Raw genomic sequence first — 13,971 nt, forward strand, 5'->3', positions numbered from 1 at the left:
CTGTCACAGGCAATATCTGGGAAGGAAAAAAAAAATTTTTATATATAAAGAAAAATGTTTTATGTCATAGAAGAAGAACCCTATTAGTAACACCAGTTAAATCTGTTTCACATAGAAATAAAGCCAGACAGCTATCTTCCTCTCTCCCACCTTTTATGGAGGCTGGGGAAAAGGAGGAAGAATTTGAAAAACGTATCAAGAAGGTATCTTAACAGCCTGAAGAGGGGAGACAAAAGATCCTTAAAGCAAAACACGACATTGAGGAGTAAACTGGATCAAGCAGAAGCCTTCCAAGACAGAAAACTATGTTTGGAAGCACAACAAGAAGACATACATAGGAAGGAGGAAGTTGTAATATTCACCCCTCCATCTCCTCTTTCATTTGTGTCATTATACTCTTAAATGTTTTACTCTGAAAAAGACTGTTAATTAAGTGTGTTCACACAAGTACAAGAACACTGCTTCCAAATCTCTGATTAAATTTACTAAATCTCATGCTGTCCCTCACTATTTGCAACTTTAATCCTCATCAACCTGACTTCTTAGGTTTGTGATTTGTTTTCACAACCTTTTATTTATTAAAATAAGACAGACAGTATGATATCATTTAAGATGACATAATTTTGTTCTTACAAGCGTTTCTTGGTGCAGTTTCTTTAAACATAAATAAAAAGATAAATAAATAAATAAACAAATAAATAAATAAATGGGGAGGGGAATGTTGAGAACAAGAAGTCAAAGTATACTGCATCAAGACCTTTTAATTTGCTTTTGTCTGAAAAGTGGTTTTTAATGACAGGAAAACTGCACTATACGTTAAGTGCAATTTTCATTAGCTAACTGAAGTTGACACTTAATACAAAACACCATCTCACAAAGCAATCTAGTGGACACAAAAGTTACTCCTCTAAATTCCCAAATTTTTCATATTGAAAAACACTTGCCTCATCATCTGAGTAACTATATGCTGAAGTAACAACTCCCCACATCTTACTGGCCACATTGGCGGCCTGCTTCATGCCTGATTTCAGAACATCCATTTTTGGTCCAGACAGTATATTGTCTAACTTCAGATTTGATAAAGTTGTTACAACAGATCCTAATGAGCCATGTGGAGAACGACCCAGTCCTGTCAAAGATGAAGATCGTTCCTTTTGAACTTGAGGATGGGTTTGTTGCTTTGGTCGTCCAGTGAATGTTTTGGATCTGGAGACAGGACTTCTCCGATTTTCGTAAGACTTGGGGGATGGCAGGCCAGGATCCAAAGGCAGGCTCGACCTCCTTTCTTGGGAGTGACCAAGTGTACCAGAGGCTTCTGCTTCCCTGTCTGGTTTGTGAAGTTCCATGCTGGGAAACTTACTGCCCAATGGGTTCTTCAGATTCATATAGCTCTCTATTTCATCTGCCAAATTACGTGCTGCAACTGGTGACACCAACTTTTCCTCAGGTTCTGGATGCCTTGGTTGTGTGTTGTCAGTAGCCAGCAAAGATAAAGGGTCCAAGCCTACTTCAACATCTTCCCTTTCAACAGGCTTAACCACTCCATAAAAGCTATTCCTTTTAGTAGTTGCATCTTTGGATTCTGCTTTCTCATTTTTGGACTCAGCTGACTGTTCCAGGTTCATGTCTTCCACTGTGGTCATGTTTTCATCTCTTCCATTCTCAAGATGCTCCTGCCCTTCCCCAGGTTCTTCCAGCACTGGTGAAGACCTATGCTCCATTTCCCAGTCACTCTCAGTCACACAACCCCAGGTGCCACTTATTCCAGAAATCTGCTGGTCAACAACACTTTCAAAGCTGTGGGATTTATTCATATGACAGGGTGAAGTTTTGGCCCCAGATAGAGCTGCTGTGAGGATCTTGGCATCTGCTCCCATCATTATTGCTATTTCTTTAGAATTCAAGTCCAAGCTGCCTTTTTTCAGCAGCATTCCAGCTCTGCTTTCACTGCTGAAACTGCAGCTTCTCTCTGAAAACAGTTTCTGCCTCTTCTGTCTTTTTTCACTCGATTTCTTAAAAGAAACATCACCAAAGACTACATCTTCAACTGAATCCTCAGTAACGAATAGTGGGCTAGAACCAGTTTCTAAAAGAGAAAAGGCATTAATATGGTATCCATAGCCACCAAACATGTTTATTTCCTGAAATTACATGAAAACTCTACATCTCCTTACCTGTGAGGAGACTGGGAGCAAGTTACCCATTAGGAAATTACACTAGTATTAACAAGGGATTTTTACTGGCTGTAAAGGCATCGTACAGATCAAAAGTCATCTACTCTGACTCCTTGAAGTCAAAGCTTTTTACAGCTTCTACTTCCTTTCCCTATGCCAACACCCAGCAGACAATAGGTACTACATCCATGAACTAAAGCAAAGTATAATTAAAGATTGCACGTTTTTTGTTTTCCAGAGCTGTATTCACAGATCTATACATCAAACCCCATAGTTCACTCTGGTTCTGAAAAAAAAACTACTGTGTGTGTCTGCACAACACAGAAGCATTACTTCATTTATGATACAGGCGTATTTAGAAAACACTAATTAAATGTAGCAGGTGAAGATGTAAACTAATCTTATAATCTTATTTCCTTGGGGGAATTGGGAGTATTTATTGTCTAGAAAGCTGTCTTAGCTAGGCAAAAACCTCCAGAAGTATGGGAAATCTACTGTGTTAGGGTCACCAACAGAGGACCCAATGTATCATATCCACTGCTGGAGGATGTTTGAGTCTCACACTGATGCTGCTTCTTGACAAGTCATCCACATTCATAATTGCCAGAAACATTCTGGGCAACTTTTTGCCTGAGACTAAGTTCTTTGCTATCAAGTTATACTGAAGCTGGACTACACTGCTTCAGTATAGACAAGGACAAGCACAAAGGCAGAAAAAAAAATGGGCTCCAAGATCTGGCTTTTATGTCCATAAGTCTTCCTCATCATAAAGCTCCAGATATGTAAATAAATTTTGTATGGCACAAAGACAACATGTATTGCTCCTAGATTATACACTGGCAAAGTAAGCCACAGGAATGAAGAGATTTGTCCAATCTTAGTGAGTTTAGGTGACAAAAGTCAAGAGCAGAGACCCTAGTTCTCTTGGCTTTCTAGTACACCACTGAAACAACTCTCAGTGTGGAACAGAGACAATCTTGATTTCAATTACTCAACAGTGATTTTCAACCTTAGAATCCACAAGTTCCTTCTAAGTCACCTGCAAAGGATAATGACAGAAAGCAAATGCATGAAGTATATGCACCTCAAATAGCAGCTGTGTTTCTTTCCATAGCATGGAAAAGATTGTAAAACACTACAGCACAAGATTAAGACTTCAGCAAGTTCTATTTCACCCAGTGACTCACCACCACTGCTCTTCCTTCCACTGCTATCAAAAATGCCAGATGGAACTTTCACAATACTGTTACCTCCAGCAGGCACGTCTGTTGGATTACGGGTTTCTATATTCAGCTGTTGTTTTTCATCAGATTTCTCAGTACCAACCTCTACAAGAAAAAGAATGTGAATTTTAGTTAATTTAACTAAATAGTTGCATTTGCACTATCATGGAAAATATAAACTCAAACACTTAGAACCTAAAGGATCAGTCCTACTATGTACTGAGCATTTCCTGGAAATAATATCCAGATGGATGTCACTAGGCAGCATTATGCAGAGTGCTTAGCTGTTCAGAAGGTTAGAACACATGCAAATTTCTTCCCTTGGTATTTTTTCAAACAAGCAAAGTACAGCAGGAACCACAGTTCTCATTATTTTCATGCAGACCTATTTGTCTAATGACAACTTTAGAAGCCCTAATTCACATTAAGGATCTGGTAACACAGGTATGAAACAGATGCAATAACGAGAAAGACAAAATACAGAAAAATTAAGGGCAAAATCTGGATAGAAGACAGGAGATGACTGTATTTTCTACAGCTGGGAAGAGTCTGTAGCAAAAAGTAATGCCTTTTATTAGGTCAACTTGTACAGCTAAAAAAAAGGTCAAATTTTCAAATACAGAAGTGAGAAGAACATAATACAAAATACTGTGTGCCCCAGCACTTGTCCAATTTTTCCATCTATATTAAACTAGTCTAATAAAAGGTTATTTCTACCTATATGTATTCCACTGCTATTAGCCAGGCTACAGAAGTAGTCCATTAGATTTCACATAGTCATATTTTGACCTTGACAACATCGTGAATTCAATGCATTAAGTATTTGTGGGAGTCTAATGCATAAAGCAGATTGTGCTGGTTTTGGCTGTATTAAGAGTTAATTTTCTTCACAGTAGGTAGTATGGGGCTATGCATTTGTGCTGAAAACAGCACTGATAATACAGGGATGTTTTAGTCATTGCTAAACAGTGCTGATATAGCATCAGGGCCTTTTCTGCTTCTCACACCACACCCCACCAGTGAGAAGGCTGGGGGTGCACAAGAGGCTGGGAGGGGACACAGTCAGCACAACTGGCCTCAACTGACCAAAGCAGTATTCCATGCCATGTGATGTCATGCCCAGCATATAAAGGGGGGAATGTTCAGAATTATGTTTTGGCTTCCCAAGTAATGACTATCCATGATGGAGCCCTGCTTTCCTGAGGATGGTTGAACATCTGCTGGCTGATGGAAAGTAGCAAATGAATTCTTTATTTTGCTTTGCTTGTGTGTGCAGCTTCTGCTTTACCTGTTGAACTGTCTTTATCTCAACATATGAGTTTTCTTACTTTTACTCTTCTGATTCTCCACCCCATTTCACCAAGGGGGAGCCAGCAAGTGACTGTGTGGTGCTTTATTGACAGCTAAGGCTAAACCACGAAACAGATTTATTACAAAATGCCTTCATCAGTGTAAACATGCATACTTAACCTCCTATTAGCTTTTCAGCTTTAGAAGAAATATTCTTCTCTACTTGTGTTTCAGTTGCATGAAGACTATCACCATCATCTCTTAGAAGTTCATCCTTGGATCCATAGCCCTGGTCTGACTGACCACCTGTTTGAAGGAATACAAAGACATGCCTCAGATTTGTTTTACTTTCCTAACTTTTTTTTCAGTAAGAAAATAAAAGAACTTAAATTAATTAATTTCACATTTTGTTTCACCAGTAAAGTTCATAGTAAGATCACAGAAATGTCTAATCTGTGCACAGATCTACAGATGGTGACAGTAACAGCAGAGATAGTTAGGCCTTACAATCCAAATGTACTTTTTTCATTATTGTATTAGACACAAGTTACTCGCCCAGGAACACTACAGTGACTAACTGCCTTTAATGCTCTGTATCTCCTTTTCATTCCTTTCCCTTCTCATCAGCATGAAATACTTCATTGCTGGACAAGATAAATTCTCAAATGCATCTACAAAAGAAAGTTAGACAAGCACGACAATAATTGAGCAAGCTTCTAACAGTGACTACATCCCTGAAAAGAACTTTACCATCAATGGCCTACATCTTTGTGCTACAGTAGAAAGTATAAAATGTAATAGGAAAAAAGTAAAAATCTAAACATTTTTTAAAAGTCTGCTCCTCCACAATACCAGTTAAACTTGACAGCTGTAACTCATTCTTAAAAAAAAAAAAAAAAAAAAAAGTCCAAAAAGTCTGCCATAGGAAGCAATCCAGAAAGACACTCTTTTCTTTGTTGTTTTTACCTAAAGTGCTATTGCATGTGCAAAAATACAAAAATACTACATGGGACATATCCCACATCAAAATGCTCAACAGGATTGTTGATATGCCTTAAGAATACCTATTAGAATACATGACAGTATTTTAAAAGATCAACGTGTAAGTAAGTTACTAAGTGTGAAAGGTATTAGGAAGCTCCATAAAACTTGACTGACAGACATAATTCATCTACAATACATATAACTACTGTTTATTTTGCCAACAAAGAGTAAACGTGTAAAAAAGAATTAAATGTCAAAATGTTAAAAACCTTTTAGATAGAAAAATAAGTTCTGACATTCTTCAGCCCTTATTTTCTCTCTATCACCATTTCAATAATGTTAGTATCTCTGCTTTGCACAGAAGTGAAAACACCCTATCAATAAATGGGTGAATTACCTGCAGAAGTAACATTCAAGGGTAGAAATAATGCACACGTGCATCCAAGGCTTCACACCATATAAGTCTGCACCCCACACCGTGATAGCCAAGGACAAATGCGGCACCCAAGAGACAGCAAAGAGCAAAAAGCAGAGCAACAAAGAGCAGAGAGAAGGGAAGTTCAGTAATCTAGGTAGGCATATCAGATGAAGCACAGGAATCAGACTCAAAGTTCTCTTTACAGAAGGTCTCAAGATATTAAAAACATGAAGACCGTGCAAGAACCACTTGTACATTAAGTTTTGAAATACACACAGAAAGGAAGTTTAGTTGACACTGCACAAGTAGGATGTAATCAGTACTAAAGCAGATATGAAGAACCATGAACTTTATCTTGCTATCTCAAGTGATCAACCTTCCATGCACGCTTTTACTCCAGTTTGTCTGGGAGAGTGCACACCACGTTTAAGGCAGAGTTTTTCTCCAGCTTATCACGTGTCTTTCCACTTCCAGGGTGTCTCAAAAAGACTGTATGACAATGTTCTGATAATTTCTGTATTTATTTCCAAGTTTAGCAACTACTATTAAGAAGTTTGAATATGGCCTTTAAAAGCATAAGTTTACTATAACCAAACATAACATACTAATTCCAGGAATGCTACTTAGGCCTTTCTGGATTACCATCAACAAGCAACATTTTAAAGTGTTAGCTTCTAATCACCTCAGCAACTTTCACTCCTTTAATGCAGAGAAAGGTTTTACTCACACAGACTATCATTTCTATAAATAAATCACATTTGCAAAAATCGAACAGATTCATATATCAGAGGCTTCATGCCTCTTCAGAAGATTAACACAAAAAGCAAGGTTCATGAGACCACAGCAAGACATTTATTTTAATGTAATGGTACTTCTGCTACAGTTCACTCTAACCTAAAGCAGCTTGATCTGCGTTAAAAAGTAATACTCAACAGCAGTGTATTTATTTTTCTTTACATAGTTTAACTTCAGCTTCATTCTCTACAGCCTCAAGAGGGGAAGGATGTGGTTGTGGAGGGGAAATCAACCAGAGACTAGAAAATTTAGCCTTTTGGGGGACTGTTAGTAGTGAAACCCAGCAGAATCTAGTACCTGTGCTAGAGTGATTATCAATGGAATCAAGCCTGACTAAGTCACTGACGAAGAGAGTGTGCTCCCCACTGTTAGCATCATTAGAACTATCCACGCTACCATGGCTCACCATGTCCCCATCACTTCCACCCGTGGTACTCCGCAGAGCTAAAGACATGAACAAGAGCCGGTTAGTAAGACAGGATTTAACCGTTCAGATTTTTAAATATATCTAACCTCTTCAGACAACAGTAAATACTTTTGCTTGCACAAATAAAATAAAAATACGAAAATGTAGCAACAGAATTCAGGCAATTAATTCTTCAGTGTGCCAAAGACATTCTAAGACTGTTCCAAGCACTGAGTTGGCAATTATCAATTTTTATATACTTAGGGAAAGATTTTCCACTTGTAAAAGCCACAATGTTAGCTGCAATCCCTCAGAAAGCACGTCATGCTCTTGTTCAGCAGAAATAAATCCATTTCAACTAACTTATTACCTGATGTCACAGGTACTCGTGGGCTCTGCGTTGATTTCTTTAAGCACTGCCTAAATTGTGCTGTGCCATGAATTACATTTCGTACCTTTGTCCACAGGAATACACCACTGCGGTTACTGCTAGGCCAGGGAGACTCTAAAACTGCCTACAGTAAGAGACATTGCAATAACAAAAACAGTAAGAAACTTACACTGAGAAACATGGTACAGTGAGAAGCTTTTCTTCCCATATTCAAAAAAGGCATTTCCTGTGAACCATGTGAAGAAAGACAAATATTTGAGTTTTTATGAGCTGTACCCTCTTATGAACTGTTCCCTTTTATCCCCCAGGTCTGAATACAATACCTGAGTAACAAGAAACAATGGATCAAGATTTGTTTAAGTACCCAAGGCGGGTTTGTTCTTACTTATAAACTTCAGCAGCAACAAAAGACCACAGTAGAACCTTTTTTCCTATCACTTTACACAGTTTACTTTACTAAGAAGTTTCATCAGCATGTTACAGGAACTTGGAAGCAAGGAAATGAGGGGGAGGCTACTTCTACTAGCCTAATTCCAGCCTTCATCCACCATGGATCCTGCTACCTTAAAGGATACACATAGGAACAGATGGTTTTGACATGGAAGCATTAGATGGGTTCCAAAACTTGGAAACGGAAACACTATAAATGTATTTCAACAGAATTTTTGGTTAGCCAAACACAGCACAGGAATGTAAACTTAACAGGATAAAACCATACGGTGCAGATCCAGTGAACCGTAAGCACGACCAAAATGATAGCTTGCCCAATAAAATCAGCTAATCTAAGTGAAGAGCTGTAAGAAACCACCTCTAAATGTGCTACAGGACAAGGGGAGTGACAACAGCAAGAGAGACACTGGTACAACATCCTTCGTCAAGACTTGTCTTACCTTATTGTAATAGCCGTAGGTGATGGCATTTGGCTGTATTCCAGCATTTTTCATTTCAAAGAGGACTCTCACAGCCTGAACAGGCTGACCCCACAGTCCACAGAGCTGCATTACAACTCTGTAGCAGACCTGAAAAGACACAGAAATGCATAAATGGACTGATGACAAGGATTCTGAAACAGCTTAAGCTCTTTCCCGATTTCCAGCTTTTTACACATGTAAAAGGAAAAGCCATGTGAGAGTAGCTGCTCAGTACATAATACTCAACAGCCAGAAGAGGGAGCAAAAATTAAATAGGAAATCACAGGACCTGAGATAACATCAGCAGTCACATCTTTAGAATGCTGAATTTTTTTCCACTCGGCTCTTCTGTTTGCAAAACAAGGTAGAGAAGGAAACACCCATGCAAAAAGCAGGATAACTTGCTTCTGTGAGCCTGTGGATACTACTGCAAGAATGGTATGCTGCACACAAACCCATTATCCCTTCAGTTTAGTAAGGCTGCAAAGCATTAAATCAAAGTCCATTTTAAAATTAGGGATACTCAAGAACTTAATTCTTGAAGAAATCTGGGAGAAGACTAGCAACACTAAGTTTGAGTACTTGACCCAGCTGACACTAAGCTGGTGATAAAGGAGATGAATTTTCAGTTGCTTTAGTTAAGCAGACTTCTTTGAGATCATTTCAAGGTGGCTTTGTAACAGGTCAAACTGTAAGTATGCTTAACCTGGTGGTGGCAGTGAAACACACTATCTTTGCACCTTTTCTTCTGTTCCGTATATATATATACTAACATTTTTCTATTCGCACTTGCCTCATCCAGTGGTTCCACATCCGTTTTCCTCATTTTAATTAGAACATCATATGCCTGCTGCAGTGCTTTGACCTTGGGATGTGCAACTCTGATGTAGGCTGGCAGACAAATAAACCATAGGCTGTAACTGTGACTGAAGAGACACTTAGCCCACTGTGGAGGGCTTACGTAGTACTTCTTTGCTAATTTATGAGCTGTTTTTATCTCCTGTAAGGGTGAAACAAAACAAAAAAGCAGACAAAAGATGTAACATCCCAAATTTAAAAGCCATTACTAACTCAGCAGGATTCTTAAAAGTAAGCACTTAATAATAATGGACAAACATTCACTGAACCTCCCTTCTCACCACTCTCTCATTAAGGCTCTATGCAAGTACAAGCTAGCATGAGAATTAATCCTCTTTTTCCTTCCCCATTCAAGCCTTAATTTTACTTTCCTTTTGGTTTAAGTTACAGTCTAAAGCTTAGAAATGTGTTTGACAGTGAACTGTGATCTCAGATGCTAATTTGTTTACTTGTTGCCTTCTATTTCTTTCTTTTGCAGGTGTTGATTCTCAATAGTTACAAAGACCTAACCTTTAACAACATTAACTTATAGTATAAATAGCTAGTGGCAATTTTACAAAAAAACTTCACACCTTTCAGTGTTCACACAGTGATTACAGTAAGACTCATCTGACCTGTTTTGTCCTCTTTGCCATGAGTGCCGGACTATTTGAAATGCTGCTTCCAGCTGGGTGTCTGCTGAAGGAGAGCTTGAGCTCCTGTGGCCTGTCAAAGAGCTTGAAATCTAGTCGTGGAAAGTTTTTATAGCTACAAAGATGATTAAAAAACAAACAAACAACAGAAAAGAAAAGCTTTTTATATACCTGCTGATAGCAGGAAAGCCATTCAAAGACACCTTGCTTGCTAAGAACTGACAAACAGGAGAATAAACAACTGAGGTGGGGTGGGGAAGGAAAGAAGATAGGCAAGATCATTTTAGTCTTCACAAAGGTATCACAAGAAGATGCCTGGGACACTAAATCTCCACAGATAATGGAAACAAGACCCAGACTGCCATCCATATCATGGAAGTCAGGGAAGCACAGATGATGATTAACAAGGACAACAGCTGGAAACAGAACCTTCATGACCTCCAAGAGAGACAGGAAGGAAAAAATCATACCCAGAGTGTCTGAAATGCCACTTCCTGCACAAGGCTGAAAAACACTGAATGAAAGAAGTCTGAAAAGCGGAATGGGTGTTTTGTTCCTTTGGTTCGACAGCTGCAGATCAGTAATACTGGGCAGATCCATTACCCACCCTCTGTCATTCCCACTGTGAAACAAACTGCACTGCAGTTGCTACAAAATACAAGTAAATGGCTCAAAGAGAAAGACAGACACTGAATACATGTAGAAAAATATTACTATAAAGTTGGCAAAAAGTTACTGAAAAATTAAAATCAAGATCCACATGCCCTGAAACATACACACGCACACAAAACATTGACTTCTAGAGCTTCAGAAACTTACAAGAAGGCAGGCAGTTACTATCTTTTTGAAGATTCTTCTGAACATTGTATTAAGGCAAGTTGTGCACCAAGGCGGAACATCTGCCCCGCTTGATGTCACAAGCATTCTGGTTTCACTACATGTCGCTGTTTAACTTGTACCTGTATTTTGGCACTCGGTCCTGTCCATCATCAGCAGGAGGTTCTGGTGGCATTATGAACACTGTGTGTTCACTTTTTTGTGACTCGTCAAGCTCAATCAACCGTGTATCTTCCACAGAATCTACATCAACCTAAAAACAGAGTTTGTACTCTAAGTACAGAGTTTGGCTTCAGGAGAAAATGTCCTTTTTAACATTAGTTATGCTAGCATATGTAAAAATACATGTAATATATACAGTATTTAATTATATACATAAAATAAATTATATTTGTTCTAATTACTCAAATATCAAGTCCACAGCTTTGTCTCTCCATTTTTATTTCAGGATCAGATATCCCTAAACATTTTGAAGGACAAAGTACCTTCTCTCCTTTTTCTGTTCCTTTATCTGGAAAAAGCTGGGAAAAGAGGAAAAAAATAACTAAAATTAAAAATCCTAAATAATTCTATCAAAGCTCTGTCATTATTAAATAGGAAACATTTTCATATTACTGTGGAACCAATTAATATCTTTTTCAAATACTTCCTTTGCTGAAAGTAAGAGAATGCAGTAATCAGTACGCTTTCAATTTGTTGACATTATCTACTAAATACAAAATCCTGAATCTATCAAAAGACAATGCTTTCATTCAGTTTAGAAAGAAACTGCTGGTTTTGCAGATACTTTCAATATGACAATTTAAATATGCAAGACATAAACAATCTGCAATCATATCAAATTATTAACAATATTAAAAAAGTATACTCTAGATGCATGCTATTGATGCTTACCCCACACTCAGAAGAAAGAAAAATAAGGGCAAGGAAACATTTAAACACTTATTTTGTGGTCTGTTTACAAATGTTAATTTGATCGGAATCAAAGACTCATTCTGTAAGAACTTGGTATGAAAATGAAGGTTCTGTCCAGAAAGAATCACATATATACCCCTTAAGAACTTATCATTCTCTAGTCCCCAATTTTTATATTGTGAACTTGGTATTTTACAGATGAAACTAGAAACTCAATAACACACCTAGACCAGAACCATGCTGAAGAGACTTAATTTCGAAAAACAAGACTGGGTTAAAATACAGGCAATGAAAGGGGATCTTATCCACATAAATAATTGTTGACATTAAATGGGTTTAAGTTTAAATTGTGTGAAAAAGAGCAACAATACAGATGTCCACTGGTAGATAATTCCACATTAGAGGGAGGGTGATCAACATTTAAAGGGAAGACATGGCATTGTGCTAAAGTGTCAGCTACTGATATTTCTCACATTATCCTACAGCTTGACATCCTACAGGGCTGTAATGAAAGCTTTCTGCATCAACACATAAAATGATGACTGTGAAAGATAACGAAGGAAGAAACTGACTCTGAAAAAAACACCAAGAATTCCAGTCCTTCAAAACACTTGCTGCAGAGGCTATCTACCTTTACAAATAAAAACCCGGACAGTAACACAAAATTAATAGAAGCATACAATTTAATAGTATTGCTACATGTTTTTCACCTTTTCTATGCAGTCATCAAAAAACGCCAAGCCAGTATCCTTGTCACTCACAAAACTGCACTCTTCAATAAAGCGGCTGAATATCTGTGTTTTGGTGAGATGCATGTAGAACTTTGTATAGGCACGGTCTCTGCTTTTTAAAAATCCTGGTTATAAAAAGGAACAAACTAAATACCAGTTATGAGTACCCTTAGAAATTAACATATGAAGGGTCAATATAAAATACTTAAAGTGCTAATACATAATCACTTGATATTGTGATTAATCAATGTGATTTGTGTTTGTGTGTGATTATGTGATACATAATCAATTGATAATGCTTTATCAATAAAAACAACTACTTATCACTATTTACATTTGGAAGATTAAAATAACACTTTGGGTTTTTAATAATGCTTTTTTACCACAGTTAACAATATGTGGCAAGCAATCACCCCCATGCAATCTGCTCAATGTGTTTGTTGACTTTTTGTGCAAGAAAAAGGAGATGATGGCCTTGTACAAAAGCAGAAGTATCTAACAGTTAAAACAATACTAAATAATACTAAAACAAAAATTACGTTATCCTAAGAGGTCATAGGTGTGAAAATATTTAAGACTTCCCAAACCTTTGACTAAAAATCTCGCTTCTAGTAACTAAAAAAATAGACCAACAACCCCAAACAAAAAAACCCAAACAAAACAGCCTAACACCTCCATCACATAAAACCAAAACCAACTCTGTCATCTTATCTAGCAGTCAACACTAGAACAGATCTAAAAAGCTAATGTGCTAAGATCAGGAATATAAAATGACTTTTGCTGATCTGATCTCTGCCCGATTCTCTATTATCTTCCCATTTATATCAAGAACATTACTTTGTTCTTCATTAGTGAGCTTCTGGCATTTTTGGCCTGTACAAATTGAGAAACATTCTTTCATTCCCAAGAGCTGTCCTTATGGAATATGCCATGGAGAGAAGGCATCATGCTACTAAAAGACAGCTTTTCTAATACCTGAACTACTGCAGAATTGCAGTTCTATGTGCGTATATCCATGTTCGAATCAACTTTGAATACTTTAACTTCATAGAATTGCAATTGTAAATACTGCCAAGAATTGTACAACCGAAAAGAACTTTGACCTTTCAAAGTTAAGCAGCTCCTGAATACAAAAGTTGTAACACTGCCAGTTCACAAACAGCAGCTGATTTGCCTCACCCTCACCTTGATGATCAAACAAAGAGTCAGCAGCAGTTGCTTTATTTGAAGGTGCCTGCGTGATTGGCTTGAGGAATGTTCTGTAACCCTTTAAAATAGATGCCATGAAACGGAGAAAAGCTTCCTGGATCTCCATCTCAAGTTCTATCATCTTTTTCTGCCATGAGAAATCTGCTTCAATAGGAGTCATCTCCACTGCAGAGCCTTCTTGAGTCTTCCTGTGAACT

General features: G+C 37.7%; 1 protein-coding gene across 6 annotated transcripts in view; it reads right to left on the reverse strand.

The window, feature by feature from the left end:
* Nucleotides 1-13,971, reverse strand: part of DENND4C (DENN domain containing 4C) — a 78,120-nt gene that overhangs the window by 19,530 nt on the left and 44,619 nt on the right. For 2 of the 6 annotated variants that reach the window (XM_055791034.1, XM_055791035.1), the window contains exons 12-23: nt 13,751-13,969; nt 12,545-12,690; nt 11,405-11,440; nt 11,042-11,172; nt 10,065-10,197; nt 9,386-9,592; nt 8,572-8,700; nt 7,661-7,805; nt 7,182-7,328; nt 4,868-4,993; nt 3,362-3,502; nt 945-2,086 (exon numbers count right to left, since the gene is read on the reverse strand). In XM_055791034.1, the coding sequence (XP_055647009.1) occupies nt 945-2,086; nt 3,362-3,502; nt 4,868-4,993; nt 7,182-7,328; nt 7,661-7,805; nt 8,572-8,700; nt 9,386-9,592; nt 10,065-10,197; nt 11,042-11,172; nt 11,405-11,440; nt 12,545-12,690; nt 13,751-13,969 (2,702 nt within the window). Of the gene's footprint in view, nt 1-940; nt 2,087-3,361; nt 3,503-4,867; nt 4,994-7,181; nt 7,329-7,660; nt 7,806-8,571; nt 8,701-9,385; nt 9,593-10,064; nt 10,198-11,041; nt 11,173-11,404; nt 11,441-12,544; nt 12,691-13,750; nt 13,970-13,971 lie in introns of all 6 variants that reach the window. The other 4 variants (XM_055791036.1, XM_055791038.1, XM_055791037.1 and 1 more) reach the window with 4 other exon arrangements.

This window comes from Falco peregrinus, chromosome Z (genome assembly GCF_023634155.1).
Source record: "Falco peregrinus isolate bFalPer1 chromosome Z, bFalPer1.pri, whole genome shotgun sequence".
Lineage (NCBI taxonomy): Eukaryota > Metazoa > Chordata > Aves > Falconiformes > Falconidae > Falco > Falco peregrinus.